General features: G+C 46.7%; 1 protein-coding gene across 1 annotated transcript in view; it reads left to right on the forward strand.

The window, feature by feature from the left end:
* LOC311246473 (m-AAA protease-interacting protein 1, mitochondrial) overlaps positions 1-19,732 on the forward strand; it is a gene marked incomplete at both ends in the record, with an annotated part of 54,154 nt that extends 34,422 nt beyond the window's left edge. The window contains 3 exons of the mRNA XM_084336627.1: positions 94-220; positions 12,709-12,853; positions 19,648-19,732. Of these exons, the coding sequence (XP_084192753.1) occupies positions 94-220; positions 12,709-12,853; positions 19,648-19,732 (357 nt within the window). The remainder of the gene's footprint in view (positions 1-93; positions 221-12,708; positions 12,854-19,647) is intronic.
* Between the last annotated feature and the right edge of the window lie 818 nt (positions 19,733-20,550).

Raw genomic sequence — 20,550 nt, forward strand, 5'->3', positions numbered from 1 at the left:
ATGGAGGATAGGATGGTGTTATTCTCCTGAAAATTCAATGACATCATCCGGTCAAAATTATTCTGCTCTGATCTTGTTTTGTTGTCATTACAGATGTTGGACTATGTTAAACAGAAGTGCAAGTCTCTAACGGAAGAGCAAAGGCAACAGCTAGCTGTCTCAGTGGACGATATTATATTTCTGCTGCCCGAGGATGTGTCCTTATGCTTTGATCAATATGGTACGTTGTGTGACTAGTCTGGTTTTGGTATTATTACCATATTCGGTGTATGATGGAAATCACTGTGTAGCAGCTTCACTGGAAATGCTGCCTCCTTTTTGCCAGTTGAAAAGATTCTATCATAGTGGAATAATAATAATAACATTCATTATTCATTACATTTATATAGTGCTTTTCTAGACAAGCGCTCCCCACAATGTAGGGTGGAAATTGCCTCCTTCACCACCACTGGTAGCACCCAACCTTGGGCTACGCAGGCTCAATGGCTCCCATACACTGGCACCAGGCACACATCACACTACACAATGGCTGAACGGTTCAGGAAAAAGGGATTGATACCAGCCAATTAAGGGGGAGGGATGATTAGATGGCCTTGATGTCATAGACCTGATTGGGAATTTGACCAGGAACGTCGGGGAACCCCCTACTCTTTACGATAGGTGTCCTGGGTTCTTTAACAACCGAAATTCAGTCAAGACCGCGGTTTAGCGTCTCATCCGAAGGACGGCACTCGCAGCTATACGGTGTCCCTATCACTGTAACAGGGACATTGTTACTGACTAGTCCAGAGGACAGAGTGCCCCCTGCTGGCCAACAACACCACTTTCTGACAACGGCCTTGACCGGGGCTCGAACCTGTGATCTTCCGATCATGAGTCCGGAGCTCTACTCATGTAGCCACGCTGCCAGACACACTGTGCCGGAATGGATGTGGTGTTAGAATGTGAGCGCCCCCTGTAAGAAGAGCCCCTGGAAGCCTATCACTACAGTACATTTGCAGGTGACATATTTGATAGCAACGTTTCCGGAGAGCGTGTTCTCACTTCAATCAAATGTCTTTGTGTACCTTTGGTATGATGGCGAGTAACTCCAACAAAAGTGTCCTCTAGACTAGGGGGACACGCTGCGGTTTGTGGAGATTCTGTACGTTGTCGCCTTTTATGGTTCTGTGTCGTTGAGGTAGGGGATGGGGCGCTGTTTGTTACATGCACACCTGTATGTACCGCCCCCAACAACCATCAGCCAATCATATCGATGTGGAGCTGTATAGACCACTGCTGCTGTAACTGAGGGGTACAATTCCCTGACTGTATTGTTAGATATGATATTTAATACCACTACCTCATGTACTTTAACTTCTGGCCACCCAGTACAAGATATAAGTATGATGAACACTTTCCCACCTGATGAAACGAACCAACACAAATGTACCAAATCGAATATTTAATACAGCAAAAGGTGTATACAACATTCACTTAATTACATTTATGATTTGAAATATTGAATATGCACTTTTATGGCAAATTAGTATTCGTAGGTAAATCAACATTGAATGTCCAATCTCTGGTTGCGCAGGGAGTAAGTATACAACCTGGAATATTTAGGAAACGATAGCGATGGTACTTAAATGATTATAGCTGGATACACTAAGGGGGGGGGGGGGTCCCGCTGGTTGTAAGACAGTAGGAGGGGGGGGTTAGAGAAGCCGCTGGCGGTATCCCATCTGGCCGACGGTGTCTTGGGAGAATCCAAAGTCTTGGACACGGTGCCCACAGAACCTCGGGCCGCAGACGAATACAGCTGGACCCTCTGTGGAACGGTATCTGCCGGTCCACAACGGAGAGACGTGGTGCGACCTCACGTGTAGAGCGCCGCCTCACCTGGAGTCCTCTCCGGGGGGTAATTCCAACACTCGGCAGTGTTGGCCTTTATCCATGGAATAATCAAAGCACACAAAGCATAATCCAAGAGCCGTGGAAGGCTCGCCGTCGTCTGGGTAGAGTAATCCAATATACAGGTCCAGTCGCTCTTGACCCGGAGCTCCTCGGATGCAATCACCACTAGGGGTCTGACCAGCCTGGTTAAGCGTCCAGATAACGTCAGGAACGATGGGGGTACTGATAACTGTAGGACTCTAACCGAACGATGCACCATACATAAATAGACTATTATTAGCTTAATAGAATACGTCCAACTCGACGGTATGGTGCCAAACTATGACCATTCAACTATTAATCTACACGATATCTCAATGCCTATTCTGGGCCAAGTAGGCCTTACTACACCGCACGTGCGTCGTGGGGAGGCTTTTGCGTCTGTCACTCTGTTGGAGGGTAAAGAACTGGACTAAAAGAAAGTTCTACTTTACGAGCGCCATATATATATGCGCTATGAACAAATAGTACCATTCGTATTTCGCCCGGCATATTACTGCGCGGAACCGGGGGTTGCCTCGACATGTTAGGCGGCACGATTGAACTTGGACCTAGGGGTATGGCAACCTGGCGCCAGGTTCTCGTCCAATGGTAGAATGAAACTATTATGGGCTGTTTAGTAGAAACGGGGATATTCAATGCATATTGTACAAGGAATATACAGGGGATATCAAACGATATACAAATACAATTAAATATATATATATAAATAAATATACATATTCGGTTTAATCTGATCCTTCACAACAGCCGCCCCCTAATTAGTCCCACCTAATTAGCTAAGCAGAGACAGATTAACCGCACTGTCTTCCACTCAAGGTCCGCTGTAAGGGTCAGTCAACTCACAAAGTCATAGGGTCATGGTCATCATCGATAGTATCTGGGAGTCGGGGCAGTTCTATGAGCCTCGCCACGGGACGTGTGTAGGTGCGCCCTTGGACGAGTACTTCAGCTGCTCGGACCTTGCCATCGGCACCGGTGATCACTTTGCTTACGCGGCCAGCCGGCCACATAGCTCTGGGGAGTGACTGGTCAATAATCATGACGACTGTTCCTTCTGTCAAATTGTCTCTCTCTTTTACCCACTTCTGGCGGGTCTGTAGAGACGGTAGGTAGTGAAGTAGGAAGCTGCTCCAAAACTTGTCAGCTAGTACTTGGCTGTACCTCCACATTCTTCGGCCGTTCGCTTCTTCGGGCCTGTACATTGTCTGGGGTAGCGCGGGGTCCAGCCGCCCCATTAGGAGTGTGTTGGGGGTGACTGGGTCGACGTCTGCTACATCACTGGAGACGTAACCGAGGGGCTTTGAGTTCAATACTCCCTCGATCTCCGTGAGGACTGTCATTAGGACTTCCTCTGCCACAGTCTGGGCTCCGAGTACGGCATACAGGGCTGTCTTTATAGAACGTACTTCTCGTTCCCAGGTTCCACCGAAGTGGGGTGCGTTCGGGGGATTAAACTGGAAGTCAATCTGGGCTGGAGCGAGGTGGGTCTTAAGTTCTGGGCCCATAGCTTGGAAGCTCTCTCTCAGCTCCCTTTCTCCGCCTTTGAAGTTGGTCCCGTGATCAGACAACAATGTAGACGGTTTTCCTTTCCGTGATATGAATCTCCGGAAGGCCATAAGGAATGAGTCTGTGCTCATGGTCGGAAGGAGCTCGATATGTATCGCTCTGGTGGTCATGCATTTGAATACAATACCCCACCGCTTCTCGGTGCCTCTTCCTCTCTTTATATACAACGGGCCAAAACAGTCCATGCCTGTGGAGTGGAATGGCTTGTCGCCGATTCGGAGGCGACAGGGGGGTAGGTCAGCCATCCGTGGTATGCTGGGCTGCGCACGCCACTTACGGCAGTCTAGACAGGTTCGCTGGAAGCGCCGTACTGCTTCTCTCCCTTGCAATATCCAATAACGACGTCTGATCTCCGCGAAGACTCTCTCTGCTCCTGCGTGGTGCACATCCTCGTCGTATTTCTTTATGATCAGCTCTGTGACCTTGTGTCGGCTGTTCAAGACGATCGGGTGCTTAATGTCATCTGGTAGATCGGGGGCTCTCCGCAGGCGACCACCCACTCTGATGAGATTATGTGCGTCACTCTCTGGTGCCAGGTGAATCAGTCTGCTGTCTGATGGGACGGGGTTTCCTCCCTGTAGACAGTCTAGCTCATCGGGGAACGAGTCTCTCTGGGCTCGTTGTAGTAGAAGAAGTTCTGCTTCTTCGTAGTCAGCTGCTGACATGTCAGTGGTGGACTGAATCTCTGGGTGGTGCCGCAGGAATGTTCTTTGTTGCGCACTCTCTAGGGTAATGCAGTCATCTATGTTGGGGTCTGTGGAGGCGACAGTGCTCAGTCCACAGAACATAGGCTTCTTGTTCTCAGCCTCCTCGTTACTTGCTTCCCTCGGGGTGGGCGTAGGCCAATCTCCTTCCGGGAGCTGGAGGAATGCTGGTCCGTCACTGTAGATGTTGCGACGGGTTAGGTCATCCAGGGACATTCCCCGGGTGATGACGTCAGCTGGGTTGTGTTTGGTATCCACATACCTCCAGCTTGCTTCTTCTGTTAATTCTTGAATCTCGGTGACTCTGACTCCCACGAAGACTTTGTATCTGCATGAATCAGACTTAATCCATGTGAGTACTGTCGTGGAATCTGACCACAAGATTGTTCTATGCACCGGAATGGTGAGTTCACGTTGGATTAACGTGGCTAGATGCGCTCCTGCGAGGGCTGCGCAGAGCTCTAGACATGGGATAGATTGTTGCTTACGTGGGGCTATTCTTGAGCGGGCCAGTATGAAAGCAGTGTGTATCTCTCCTCCCATCTCTTGGGCACGCAAATAGGCAACCGATCCGTAGGCTACTTCGGAGGCGTCGCTGAAGACGTGTAGCTCAATCTCGCATGTCTCGCCTCACTGTGGATGGGAAGTAGCTGCGGCGTATATTGACACCTGGGAGTGAGCGGAGTTCCGTCTCCCACTCTCTCCATGTTGAGGCAAGGTGTGCGGGTATTGGGTCGTCCCAGCCCTGGTCCTTGTCCCATAGTGCTCGTACAATCATCTTTGCCCTGGTGGTGTAAGGTAGAATACATCCCAACGGGTCATATTGTCTGGCGAGTGTTCTGTACACACTCCGTCTGGTGGTCGGTATCGCCGCCGACCTTCCTTGCTCTGGAGCCAAGGGTTTGTGTCTATAGTGGAGCGAGTCTGTTTTGAAGCGCCAGACTAATCCTAGTGTCATTTCTTGGGCTTCTCCTGGGATTGTCGCCATCCAGGTCTCGCTGCTGGCAGCCTTGTCTGCGGAGGAGAGGCTGCGCAATACGTGCGGGTCACTGCTGGCCCACTGCCTGAGATCAAAGCCTCCTTTGATTAGGGAGGCGCGTAACTTGATTAGGAGAGCCTCGGCTTCTTCTTGAGTCGAGACGCTTTGTAGACAGTTGTCCACGTAGAAACTGTTCTTCACACTGTGTTGGACCTCTTCATCTGCTGCTGGGTCCTCTGTGACGTGTTTCTGTAGTGCAAAGGTAGCACAACACGGGCTGCATGTGGTTCCGAAGGGGAGTACTTCCCACTGGTAGATGGATGGGTTCTCATCTCCGATCTTCTCTCTCCATAGAACCGTAGCAGAGGCTTGTCCTCCTCTACTAGTCTCACCTGCAAGAACATCCCTTTGATATCCCCGCTTATAGCCACCTTGTCCTGGCGGAAGCGCAGTAGGACGCCTAGTAGGGAGGGGCCGAGTGTGGGGCCGGGCAAGAGCTCTTTATTCAGATTTTGGGATCCGATCTGGTAGCTGCAGTTAAACACAATGCGATCCTTGCCATTGTGATGGACCTTGTGATGCGGCACGTACCATGATTCGGTCGTCTGATCGGCCTCTTTAATGTCAATCTTTGTTACGTGTCCCGCTGTGATTAGCTTCTCGATCTCAGCTCGGTACACACTCTGTTGAGCGGGGTCTTTGGCTAGGCGCCGCTCTGTGTTCAGTAGATATCGCTCCGTGGCGTCTTTCTTTGCGTGAAAGGGGGGCATTCCCTCTCGCCTCAGGAGTGGAGTTGCGTATCTCATCACTCCGCCGACTGTGACTCTCTTTGTCCCCTGCTCGAGTAGGTTGATGGCGTAAATGTCTTCTTTAGAGCGAATGTCTTTCTTTTCGTTCTTAAAGGGCATTGTCTCTAGGGTCCATAGCCTCTCGACATGCTGCAGGAGAGTGGTGTCTTCTTCTGTCGTTCTGGAGTGGAAGCAGCTAGTGGCTGCTGTTCGGTTGAGAGATTTAGCGAGGGGGCCTTGCAATGTCCATCCTAGGCGGGTCTCGACTGCTGCAGGACAGCCTCGGGGGCCTGTATGGACCCGGTCAATCGGGACTATGAGTTCTGCATGGTCGGAGCCTATCAACAGGGTCGGGGTAGCGCCGTCTATGAGCGGGATAGGTAATTGACGCAGGTGCACATATTTATCCATCAACTTGGTGACAGGGTAGGTGTACTGCGATAGTCCTATTTCTTGGCTGGTGAAAGCATTTGTGATCTTGTACCGTCGCTCTGGCTGCCCGTTGGCTGCGATAGTGAAGGAGACATTCTCGCCCTTTATCGTCTTTAAATCTCTTCTTATTGTCCGAATCGTCATTTCGTTCTTGCTCCCCCGCAGTCCCAGCTGAGTCGCAGCGGAGGCGAGCAGAAGGGTCTTCTCTGACCCGTCATCAAGGACGGCGTAAGTGTCCATGACTTTATCCTGGTAGCTCAATGTCACACGGACTACCTTTAAGAGCACTTGAGCTCCGTTGCTGCTGGCGGGGTCAATGTACATGACACTTGCCTTGGTGCCGCTCCGTGGTGCAGGTATAGGCCGTCTTCCGTTACTATCGTGTAGTATATCTAGATGGGCTCCATCGCACCGGCTGCACCTTTTCTTTAGGCGGCATTCGGCTGCCATGTGGGGCCGCGCACATCGATAACAGCGCCGGTTGGACTTTATCCATTGGCTCACTTCTTCTGCATTCATCTTTGTGAATGAGTCACATTGTGACAGCCAGTGTTCTTTCTCACAGTAGGGACACGCTATCTTCCACTTCTCCTTTCTCGAGGGGGTGCTGTGACTCTTACTGCTCGGTACTGACTCTGATTGGTGCATGACAGTCACCGATCTTCTTCCATCACTTATTCTCCTGGGTCCCTCTCTGGAGCTTGGCGTGCTCCGCCCGAAGGTGTCCAGTCGTAAGCTGCTGACCTCTCTCGCCAGGAAGTCGGCCAGATCAAGGAGGGATGGCTCGGGGCCGTCGGGATCTCGGTAGTCCCTCTGCCGCCGAAAGCGCTCCTGTCTTGCGGGTGGCAGCTTCTCCAAAATCCTCTCAACGTTAGAGTTGGCGTACAGCTCATGCATGCCCTTCTCCCGTTGAGCTCCCAGCATCCCCACCAGGGACTGCACTTTGATTGACAGGTCGTCTAGTGAGCGATTGTCTGTGGCTGGGGGTAGGCGGTCAATATGCCTTATCTCCTGGATTACGTAATCCCATATACGTCCATATCTTTGATCCAGCGCTGCAAGGGCCGCTGTGTATGGGGTCGAGGAGGTAGCATAGGCTAGCGCTATATTGTGCGCTCGCGGTACTTTCAGGTGCTTCAATAATATTGTATACTTGTGGCGTTCATCAGCGACCTCCACCATCATTGTCTCTAAGCACATCCGGAGCTCCGTGTACTGTGCTCGACTCTCATAGGCGAAGTCTGGGAATGACGGCGTGGCGTTGTATGACGCCGTGGATGGCTGATACATCGGCGAGCGTTGGGGGAGAGACCTCCTGGGCGAGTCCCCTCTTGCGCCTCGCTGTGGGCTGGTACTGGCAGGGTACCATGGCCCGCTGGTCCAGGTACTGTTCCTCGGGGCTGGTCGTGCGTCGTGCTCACCCGTAAATAGAGTCGGGGGTCTGTAGCGCAGCGCCGCGGGGGTATAGCCTGGACTGTATGGGACCTCCTGGTCCGGTGGAGTACTGTGCTGTCGTCGGGCTTGATTCTCCTCTTCTCCCTCTTCTTCTTCTATCAAATCTTCCAGATCTTGTAATCGTCCATTTAGCTTCTCCGCAGTGTAGGCCGCTCCTTCCTTGTAGCTGGGTCTCGCTTGGACCGGTATGGGAAGGGGGTCTGCGGGGGGTCTAGACTCGGTCTGTTGGTCAAGTTCAGGGTCGCCTGCTCGTTGCGGTGACGCTGCTCTTGACTGCTGTCTCGACGAGTTCCTTGAGCCCCTGGCGGAGGGAGAGGGAGTTGTCCTTTTGATCAGCTGCTCTATTAGTTGCGCTTGTAGTCTGTCGCGCTCTGCGTCTCTTTGGGCACCGGCAGCGGTGCGCTGGGCGTCGGCCCGGTCTCTTGCCATATTCTCTTCCATCTGGAAGCGTCTCATCTCCAGACATGTGCGCTGTTCTTCGCTCCGTTGCTGCGCCTGGAGGTGTTCGCGCTCGCCAAGCATCTGTGCTTGGAGCCGATCGCGCTCGGCGGAGGCTGTCAGGCTGACGAGGAACGCCTGTTGTAGTGTCCTCTCCGCTTCGTTGGGGGAAGGCGGTAGTGGAGGTGAGCCGCTCCTGCGTGAGCCGCTCCTGGGGGTACTCGTTGGGGAGTCCTGGAGCTCTAGTTCCTCGGCGCTCTCCTCCTCTTCTTCCGTGCAGAGTTCTCTCTCTGTAGGGTTGTCTTCCTCCCGGGGCTGTTCGGGGACTACTTCTTGAGTAGTGGCGGGGGGTAAAGGCATGTCAATTCCCTCCTGGTCCCCACCGTGGGCTTGGTCAGTTACATTAGGACCTGCTATGGCCTCTGTGGTCGGGGAAACCTGGTCGTTAAGGTCAGACATAATTTTACTTTCTACTTTTACCACGTTTACCGTTTGTCGAAGGCTAGGTAGTTGACTGACAGTGTAAGCCTCTAAGTACTGAGGTGTCTGTCGTCTGCGCCGCGGGCGTTCTAGGTTAGGAGGATCGTTTCGTGGAGTGTTCATCATAGGCCATTTCGATATTAATAACACTATATTAATATTACACTAGTTACCCTCCGGCTCGAAGGACCAATTGTAACTGAGGGGTACAATTCCCTGACTGTATTGTTAGATATGATATTTAATACCACTACCTCATGTACTTTAACTTCTGGCCACCCAGTACAAGATATAAGTATGATGAACACTTTCCCACCTGATGAAACGAACCAACACAAATGTACCAAATCGAATATTTAATACAGCAAAAGGTGTATACAACATTCACTTAATTACATTTATGATTTGAAATATTGAATATGCACTTTTATGGCAAATGAGTATTCGTAGGTAAATCAACATTGAATGTCCAATCTCTGGTTGCGCAGGGAGTAAGTATACAACCTGGAATATTTAGGAAACGATAGCGATGGTACTTAAATGATTATAGCTGGATACACTAAGGGGGGGGGGGGGGGGGGGTCCCGCTGGTTGTAAGACAGTAGGAGGGGGGGGTTAGAGAAGCCGCTGGCGGTATCCCATCTGGCCGACGGTGTCTTGGGAGAATCCAAAGTCTTGGACACGGTGCCCACAGAACCTCGGGCCGCAGACGAATACAGCTGGACCCTCTGTGGAACGGTATCTGCCGGTCCACAACGGAGAGACGTGGTGCGACCTCACGTGTAGAGCGCCGCCTCACCTGGAGTCCTCTCCGGGGGGTAATTCCAACACTCGGCAGTGTTGGCCTTTATCCATGGAATAATCAAAGCACACAAAGCATAATCCAAGAGCCGTGGAAGGCTCGCCGTCGTCTGGGTAGAGTAATCCAATATACAGGTCCAGTCGCTCTTGACCCGGAGCTCCTCGGATGCAATCACCACTAGGGGTCTGACCAGCCTGGTTAAGCGTCCAGATAACGTCAGGAACGATGGGGGTACTGATAACTGTAGGACTCTAACCGAACGATGCACCATACATAAATAGACTATTATTAGCTTAATAGAATACGTCCAACTCGACGGTATGGTGCCAAACTATGACCATTCAACTATTAATCTACACGATATCTCAATGCCTATTCTGGGCCAAGTAGGCCTTACTACACCGCACGTGCGTCGTGGGGAGGCTTTTGCGTCTGTCACTCTGTTGGAGGGTAAAGAACTGGACTAAAAGAAAGTTCTACTTTACGAGCGCCATATATATATGCGCTATGAACAAATAGTACCATTCGTATTTCGCCCGGCATATTACTGCGCGGAACCGGGGGTTGCCTCGACATGTTAGGCGGCACGATTGAACTTGGACCTAGGGGTATGGCAACCTGGCGCCAGGTTCTCGTCCAATGGTAGAATGAAACTATTATGGGCTGTTTAGTAGAAACGGGGATATTCAATGCATATTGTACAAGGAATATACAGGGGATATCAAACGATATACAAATACAATTAAATATATATATATAAATAAATATACATATTCGGTTTAATCTGATCCTTCACAACAGCTGCACTTCCGCGTTACATTGAGCTCATGGAGGAGAGAGCAGGGGGAGAAAATGTATGAATGTGGATGAGAGCCTTGATATTAAGTGGTTGTAACTATGGCTGTGGGGGTGCTGGAGACATGATCCAATACGCCTGAGTCTCCTGAATACGGAGAGACCAATCCCAAGTCGGTCGAGCTATAGTCACTTTTCCGCAACTACTCCCAAACTCTGCATGCACAGATTGCCCACGGAGTCTCTGGAGTCTGGATTGTCTAGAGATCTAGGTTTATCAATCTGCGCATGCAGAGTTCTAAAGTATATCGGATCATGTCTCTTGCACCCCCACAGCCGTAGCTACAACCACTTAATGTCGAGGCTCTCATCCACATTCATTCATTTTCTCCCCCCGCTCTCTCTCCCATGATTTCAGAATACCGGAAGTGTTGCGGTGGTCTATAGAGCACGGATGAACCATCTGCAAGCTACCAGAAGAGTCTCCACAATTATGTCCTATCCATAGGCGGCTCGTATATAAGGCCAGGGGAGGCTATGCCGACCCAGTCTGTGCATTATTATAGGCAGCCTAGGCTACGATATTGTGTGTGTGTGGGCTGCTGCAGCCCGGTGGTGACAATACGCAAGGGTCGGCCAACCAAGGTGTCAATGGCAGTAGGTGTGGTGGCCGTTTAACATTCCAGACTGCAGGCAGTAACCAATCACGCCGCATCATCAAACTAACCGGTGGCGTCTATTAGAATCCTAACGCTAATTTCCATTAAGGACAAGTACATTTAGCAAATCAGCCCTCTCCGTGAGAGCTGCCAAGACCTGGAACTCCATTCCAAGTTACATGCCGCCTGGGCATAACACTGGATCACCTGAGGCCAAGGGCTTGCTCTACGAGGGCATGATGAGACTGAGTCAGAGTTAATCAAACCGTGGAAACTTTTTAGAGCTACTATGTACATTGTTTTCAAAGCATGATGAGATCCAAATTACGGAAAATGTTTCCTTCATTGCCGTCGGCACCGCAACTTGTGAACGGCCTTTCCCAATGAGGCACATCCGAAACTTTTGTTGCATTAAGGTAAGACAATGGTTAATCATATTGGATGCCTTCATTTGAACAATTAATTTGCACTATATGAAATGAGTGGGGCTCGCTGTAGTAGCCTAGTAGACGTGGGTGTATGTATTGTATGACATCAGAACCTGGACAGCACCGTTTGCGTGCAAGCAAAAAAGAAAAAGGGAAAATTCCGCCTATGGTCCTATCACCGTACGGCAACTCTGCATGGTGTGAGTTTGATAGAGCATATATCAGATTTTGGGGATTTAAGGTATCAGATTTTGGGGATTTAAGGAAGCAGACAGACTCATCTGTCACAAAACTGACAGATTATTGCTCTTAGCTGGTTTCTTTTTGCCGATAGGCAAAGCACCCTAGGACTAGACTGATCAATGCGGCCAGTCAGCACTTAACACCTGCAGTGTGCAAGGATTCCTCTAGGGGGCAGAGGCAGACTGAGGCAACCATAGGGGGCCAAATACAAGTACGAATGGTAAGCATACCAAATGTGCTAATACACTTCTTTAAAATAGAACCTAACATAATCGTGCATTCGCAGAAAACAAATAGCATTGCTCAAGTGGCTTAATGAATGGCCAAACTTTATCCGCCCTGTCCAAAAAATGTGGGAGGGTAAATAGAAATAGATGTAAATGGACAAGACAACTGGTCCACCTGCTGCTTTTAGATATTTCTAAGTGTAACAGGTAGCCTACATATTTGCAAAGGGACTGAGTTCAGTCAGTCTTAATTAAATATATGTAATCTATCATTACTTCATGCGGGACATGGAAGTCGTACGTGGTCATTCTGGTCAGCTGATCAGAATGTGCACCAATCATAATCAACAAAGCTAAAACTTGTGAACAGGGCGGTCCATTTGATTTGTTCTGCCTCCCACTATTCAGTTTCAGTGCATGGCTGAACTCTGCCGCTGCTTGCATGCCATTCTGCATTGCAGGGCTGGGCAATTAATCGAGTTTCAATATCAATTAAGATTTTGGATCATGTTCCTGAGGGAAATACATTTTTAACATTTAAAACACCAAGGTATTTGTTTACACCATTGTGAATAGGCATGAATTATCTAGACAAGCACACCCATTCATCCACTCATTTAGATTAATATGGTCATTTTACCCATCATTTCAGTTACATTTTCTCAATTATATAGAAAAAAATTACTACTAATAAATTGTGTGTGTGTATATATATAGTGCAAAATGCACAACTCAAGTCTTGGCTGGTCTCTGACTGCCCTCTGCTCCTTCCAGGTAGAAAGTTCTGCTTCATTGTCATGAGGTTCTGGCTCCTGTCTACACTGGAAGGTCCCGAAGACCCAGAGGGCACAAACATCTTCAAAGTTACCTCAGAGGGTCTAGACGGCCCCCAGAAGAAGATAGTGACTGCTGTCTATGAGTAAGTAAGCGAGCACTGCTCCTCCCTCTGCTTTGTCTGTCATGTACATTAGTTTTGCTCCATTCAACCAAATGTATAGGATTATCACCAAATCTTTCTCGATTTGATTCAGACATGTTCAGATCAGTTGCAATGAAATATTATGCACCTCGGTTCTGTTTGTGCTGAAGCTAAGTTAATTTTGATCATTAATCTGCTAAGACGCGCTACACACTTGAATATGTGTTTATTTTACTCTTCTCTGTGTACATAGTATACACATTAGGGGTGTAACGGTACACCAAAACCACGGTACGGTACCTCCCTCGGTTTTGAAGTCAAGGTTCGGTACAGGTTTTCGGTACAGTGGTGATTTAGTGTCTGTGCAGTAACTAATTGTACTTGTAGGGCTGTCAACGAATATTCTATATTGAAATTAATAATCGACTTGTAAAAAAAAATATTATAATAATTATATTAGATTGTGAAAAAAACAGCCCCCGGTGGGTGGTCGTTAGTGGTTAACATACCGTTGTATTCGTCCGGTACACAGCCTTTCGTTACGGTACGATACACACTGAAACAGTTCGGTATGGATACGTGTACCTTTACACCCCTAATACACATAGTAAAGGATGCAAATATTTAGTTAAATGGGACATGCATTGCTATTCCTTGCACTATTTGGGCAACTTTACACAATTCGTGTGAGTCTATGGAACACATCTGTAGGTATTTTTTTTTTCATTGTTTTATATATATATTTTTTTAATCTTTTTCCCCCCCCTTTTTCCTCCGATTTTTCTCCCATCCCAATGTTAGTCGTTATGCCAATTCCCAATCCCCTTCCTGGTCGCTGCGCACTTACCCCCCACAGTCGGTCTGGGAGAGTGGAGGCTATCACGTGCTTCCTCCGACACACGTCTAGCCAATCAACCGCTTCTTTTCACCTGGCAGCACGGATTCTCACTGAGAGGGCGTAGCGTGTGGAAGGATCACACTATCCCACTTAGATCCTATCCGCGCTTAGCAGGCGCCCCGACCGAACTGTAGGAGTCGCTGTTTACAACGACCCGGACCCACCCCGCCAGCTTCTCCCACCCTCTAATACTGCCAATTGTATTAGTGTGAACGGCCAGCCAAGCTGGTGACAACCCCGGAGCTGTGAGCTGGATTCGAACAGGTGAATCCTAGCGTCTCCGGGGTTGGTGACGAACGCAATCTCCGCTACGCCACCTGACCGCCCATTGTTTTATATTTCTAATCAAGTACTCAAAAGCATAATTTTTCTACCTCAGGATTTCAGGCTGTTATTGGATGGGCTCTGCCCATAAGTGCTTTGAGTGACAGTCACCCACACAGTCTGCGTGTGGCAGACAGAGAGAGATATAGAGAGATTGAGAGGGATACTAATTAATTTCTCCGCGGGGGGGGCATAATCCCACGGGACAATGCATTGGTAACTTGTTTCAAATGACAATATATACCTCTGTGAATATTATTGCACGGATCGGAATACGGGCGTGGGAGCATGCGCAAAAAGATATTTTGACAGTGATATGCGAGTGCTCCCGACTGCGAGGGAGAGAGAGAGAGAGAGACACGCATTTACACACAACCACCCGACCGCGCGCGGGGCAGGAGCTTCTCTCACACACGCATGAGAGAGAAGCTCCTGCCCTGCGCGCGGTCGGGAGGTTGTCTGTAAATGCTCCGTGTGTGTGAGAGAAGACCCATCCCTGCGGCGCACACAAATTTTTACACACACTCCTGCGCGCTGCCCCTCTCTCTCCCTCTCTCTCTCTCCCTCTCTATCTCTCTCTCTCCCTCTCTATCTCTCTCTCTCCCTCTCTTGCTCGCTCGTTCTCTGCTGTCTGTCGGACTCTGCACCCTGTTTGAGTCGCTCTGTTGAGCGAATTGTGGGCGGTGACTACAACACAGAGCCAATCAGATCACAATCAGCTCAATCAGTACCTTATTCACATCAGCAATACCGTCAAATCAGAACAGCTTAGTTGAGTGAGGGAAGATCTTGTGAACTCGAGACTGGACTGATGAAGTCAATATGATAATTAGAGACACAGACCACATTGATATAATCCCCCATTGCTAGGAAACAATGCTAAACACTGGAAAAGACCATTTATAATGCATGGGACCTTTAACACTTTCCGTGCCAGCCATGCGGTGCCCCGGAACCCTGTTGCGTGCCACCACCCACTTCAATGATAGAGCTCTCATATTTGCGAACACAAACTATATCTTAAATTATGGCTATGTGTCTAATATGGCCGTTGCTTATCAATGACTTGTTTGCAGTCAACATTGTCGAAACGGATTGTTTTTTAATCGGTTCATTTCCTTTTTATACCATTTTGAAAAACTCGTTTTTTGAAAGTTTCAGGAAAATATAAAGATTCTGTGATAATCGCCCTTTAGTGAAATACACTGGAATACACAAAAAACATTGTCATTTTTCGGCCTATTTATGAATAGTTTTCAAATAAACGCTAGATTATCGATAGTATATGTGTACTTATGCACGCTATAGAAGCGGGCTGAAAAATCGATTATCCATTTCCTGATCAGCACACACACACACACGCACACACACACATAGGGCCCACGTTGATATATCTCTGAAAAAAGCTTTGATTATCCCAAGACTGGTAAAATAGATTCCTTACCTCAGATCAGATGTTCTCCAAAAATTATTCCAATTCCCGATCGCCATTCCAAATATCGATCGCGTTTATTGATCCAACGCTGGGTGGTCGAAACACCGATTCCACGCTGTTCTGATGGTCCACAATGAATCCGATCGGCTCAAGTTACATGCCTGAGAAGTAAAATGTGAAAGCAGGACTTTTTTCCCCCCATGCGTTTCATTCAATCCAATCCAAAGGGGTGCAGTACCATCCGGAGAGACGATAGGGGGCAGTATTTTCCCAATGGAGCTCAGAGAGAGTTCCAGTGGTAACGTGAGGCTAGATTGATGAAATATGAATGGAAATCGCTAATAAAAAAAACCCGAGATCTCTCGTCGTTGGCACTGAACGGTTGGCATGAACTAACGAGAAATCTTGTCGTTGGCACTCAAAGTGTTAAGGGCTTAATCATAATGTTGACAAAGGCTCAAAATGTACCTGCAAGCCTTTCAACATATATTCAAAATCATGTAGGGCGAGTAAGAGAGATGCAGTCATGCAGCAACTAACGGTGGAGGAGCTTAATGCATTTAGAAACTCATAACATAAGTGTGTAACACATAAAACGACAGTCATATCATTGGTTAATAGACAAGTATAAAAGTATAATAGCACGATTATCATGGCCTATTAAACATATGGCTATATGAATGGCAAGATGAAGGCAGAATAAAAAGTGAAGTACAGCACTGCTCTCTTTGTGCCATTGTGGTGCTATGCCCCTTTACCACGTGAACTACAGCCAATAATGGGTTGGTAAATGTGAAAAAGCTATCTTGCAACCGCATGAATTCTTATGTTATTGTAATACTTGACGTGACCGTGGGACTTTCAGCTGCTCTGGATTTGACAGAAATACTTGCAGTGTGTAACTTCCGGTGCGGCAAAGACCCACTGATATGATTTACCACAGAAGACAAAGAGAGGAGATAATTGCACTTCTGATCCGTGGAATAGTACAAGCCTCTTTCCATTTTCCGAGCAGGAATCCTGTTAGGAGTTGGACCACATGGCATGGTTATTCTACCTAATACCCACCTATCTAGTTAGCCAGGTTCTCTCTCCCTATTGTTCCAGGTCTAAGACTCCCCTCTCTGAAAGCCTATTACACTTCAAATGTTATCCCTGTGCTTGCGAATGCACTGTTTGGCACGATAAGAGAAGCCATTTTCAGAATCCTGACCTTATTGTCAAGGTGACGCTGGAAGGAAAAATGTGGTTGAATGTCCAGCACTTTGGAAACACTTCCACTTCAATGTTATTTTAAAAGTGTGCCATTTTACAACAGTGTTCCTTCGTTTGTTCTCAGTATACAGCAGCAAGGTTTATTTAAGTGTCTCTCCACACAGTTACTATTAACATCAATTAAGGACACAGTCATTTGAATATTCGACTATTCAAAATGACATAGGTATTCGACTATAGCTGATGGTTTTGTTTGTCAACTGCACTGATTCAGCCTACTGATTTTTTGTTCGTTTTTCCTCTATGTTCATAAAATGTATTTGGTTTCCTTATTTATTTGACTGAGTTTAGTGAAGGGCAGGGTGTGCGTGCGTGCGTATGACCTGGATAAAGTCACATGGTCACACAGATTGGCAGTTTATTGAAGTAAAGTTTTAGTTCTGACGTCTAACATCATCACCTCATTCCCATTGTAACATTAAGTTAACAAAGCACTGAAGACTGCTACAAAACTAAGATAACAGAAGATAAGATGAGATGAGATACGATGCGATACGATACGATATGATACAATCAGATGAGATATTCCTTTATTGATCCCCTTGGGTAAATGCTGGTGTCATAGCAGCATGGGGGAGGGGAGGTATAGGTATGGGCAGGGTAATAGCAGAAAGACATAAATATAGGCAATAGAATTAGATCTGAATATAAAAAGATGTAAATGGGATGGTTTCATCTTTCATGCTATTATTCGAAAGCACGTCGCCACAGAGGAAACACATTGGCTGTGGTCGCTCTGTAGTTGTGACAGTAAATCCAGAGAGCACATACTGTACTGTTCACCAAACTGACGATTCTTCACCTTCTCCCTTTTCTTTTTCTTCTGAACGGGTTCTCCTGATTCAGCAGTATCACCTGTGCTGTTGTTGCTGGATGAACCAGCTCGACTCAACCATTGATCCATAATGTTAACAGACATTTTTAAAGAGGCTTGATATTTTGCTAGCTAGCAAGAAAACCAGCGTGCCACTACAATGATGATGCTCGGTGTAACACCTGACAGTCCGGCGGGAAGCTGAACGTCGCACGATAGAACAAGTGTATAGCCAATAATAATATTATACTTAATATTACTTACTTACTTAATTTGAATTCCCGCAATTTTGGCATGCATTATTCATTATTTGGGTAGTTTTCCTGTACATAAAAAAGAAATGTACCACCCACGTTGGGAAACACTGCTCTAGTTGATTGATTGAGCTCTTGATACAAGGACTACAGTAACACTAGACAACAGATAATTATAATATGACTTTTTTATTTGCAGGGTTCTTATAGGTTTGTTTACCTTGGTAATGTTTGTAAACCAGACCTATATTTTGATTTATGATGGGGTAATAATAAAGTTCTAAATAGCATATTTCCCATCTGCAAATCACATTCTTCCAGAATGTGTTTGAATATAACTCTAAATTTACATGGTCAAAATACATTCCTAATTGGGCATTTTAAAGGTGAATGTGAATGTCAATATATTTATCTTCCTTATGGCTTCATTTCACTACATGTCTCGTGTATGTATGTGATGAATACCGGTAAATCTCTTGAATCTTGAATCTTAGGGTTCTTTACACTACTTACATTACTTACATGCACGCTCACACACTAGCAGCCACTTTAACACTTTAACATGAGCGGGCACACACTCATGCCGCACACACGCACACTTATGGCCAAAAGGAAAGGCCACTTTAAATTAGTATAACAACAGGAACAGTGTATTGCACTACTAAAGCTACCTAGCATGTCCTATATGCTCTGTAAATAACTATGTACAGATACCGAGATGTCACACCATGTTACCTGTTACCTGTTACCTGTTTATTGCACAATGTTTTTTTTTATTTTTTTTATTGGATTCTATATATGTTGTACCACTGTAATGCACATCGTTGCGGGCAAGACCACCCGCATTTCATTGTATACTTGTATGCCGTGACAAATAAAACTCTTGACTTGACTTGACTTGACTTTACACTACACTTGCATTACTTTACATTACACTTACTGTAGATTTCCGTATATTTTACTGTATATTTTTATATTAGAATGTATATACATAACATAGGAAATGTGAATCCTGGACTGTATTTTTTATTATTATTATTTTATTCTTAGGCCATTTTCTTGTTATTCTTATTCAGGACTTTGTTTTGTCTACCTAAATGTTTACTGTGAGCGATTTGTAGTGCCAAATTTCCCTCTGGATGATTAAAGTATTTCTATTCTATTCCATTCTTAGGGGCCAGGGCAGGGCAGTGTGTATGACTGCAACGTCACTACCATCTTCCATACCAAGTGGGAGAGTAGAGTTTTCTTTTTGCACCTCATATCCAACGCTGTTCTATTGAAAATCAATTGGCAAGATGAAAAAGGTGACTGTGACAGAACCTTCCCCAGGATGACTTACTGGGGAGTGGGGAGTAGATGATTGTGGTTCAAATCCAATAGTGGTAAAGACGAAGGCTCACAGGGACAGTCTCCCATTCATTGTCAATGGAACAGGGTTTGCATCTTTCTTGACTAAAAGAAGCAATAGTGTGCGTGTCAGAGGGTTTGATAGACGGCTTGTTCGTTCCAATCATTTGACTTGGTCGTTTGTTTGACTGGATGTAGTTGTTTTAGCTCCTGCCCCTTATCGGAACGACAGTTATCTTTAGTACTATCGATTACTATCGAGATATAATAAGATATCTAAAATGTTGCCAAAAATCGGCAGCCGCCTATTGATCCTTTAATTAATGACATTTTTGCACTCTGACTTCTTGTTTTGGGAAAGCGTTCTTGATGTTTGTACATGTCAACAACTTGTCTCCTCAGTCTGTTTCGGTCACCCTCTCCCCTCACCTACTTCTCCCCCAGGTTTCGCCGCGAGGTCACCAGAGGGGCTGCCCCCGACTGGACCGTCACCAACGTTTGGCACTGGCACTGGAAACTGGCAGAGTGATTTTCCTGGAGATTCTGAAAAGTCGGTCACTTCAGTCACAAAACCAAAATTATACATAAAACTGTTTCATTTATTGATTTAAGACAACATTAAACTTTCCAACCGGAACAGCAGATCCACTAACCAAAACCCAACAGAACTCAACAGAATACCTCATTAGTTAGTATTTTAAATTAAGCTGTACTTGTAATGTAGTTATTATGACCTTCGGCTGCTCAGTCTCATAATTATTGGGAACAGTAGCTTTTAAATGCTTTTTCAGAATAAAACAGTGCCTACACACCATGTTAAAGTCTTTCACAATTGTATCTAGTATCAATAAATTGGCATGTGGCGGCACCAAATGGTGGTTTTGTCTTTTGTACCATTACAGGTAGGGTTTTCCTAACAAGCTACACCTCCATATCATACAGCTAAGGTCTCAATTATGCTGATGCACAATTCACTTAATGTTAGCCTTAACATCATGTCAGATAGTGCTGGCTCTTTGTGAAGTTGTTGTGAAGAATGGAAGAATGGAAAGGAATCCCAACCTGAGCATGACATAAGAGAAAAATGGCCACCGTGTGAATATGGTCAATACAACAATCAGTAGCCTACGCGGAGAGCCTCTGCGACCATTGGATCCCCACGACCCCTTGTGTGTTGCCTCACAGAGCTGGCTTTACATGCTGTTGTAACCACGTGTGCACAGTGCAAAGCCTTTATCAGTGTTCTGGTGTGTGTGATAACAAGCAAAACACCATAATCCATTTTTAATAGCAAGCAGGAGGGGGCGTTAGTTCCACATGGATTCAGGCTACCAGTTGACTACTCTG

The sequence above is a fragment of the Notolepis coatsorum genome (genome assembly GCF_963971535.1).
Source record: "Notolepis coatsorum genome assembly, chromosome: 19".
NCBI lineage: Eukaryota > Metazoa > Chordata > Actinopteri > Aulopiformes > Paralepididae > Notolepis > Notolepis coatsorum.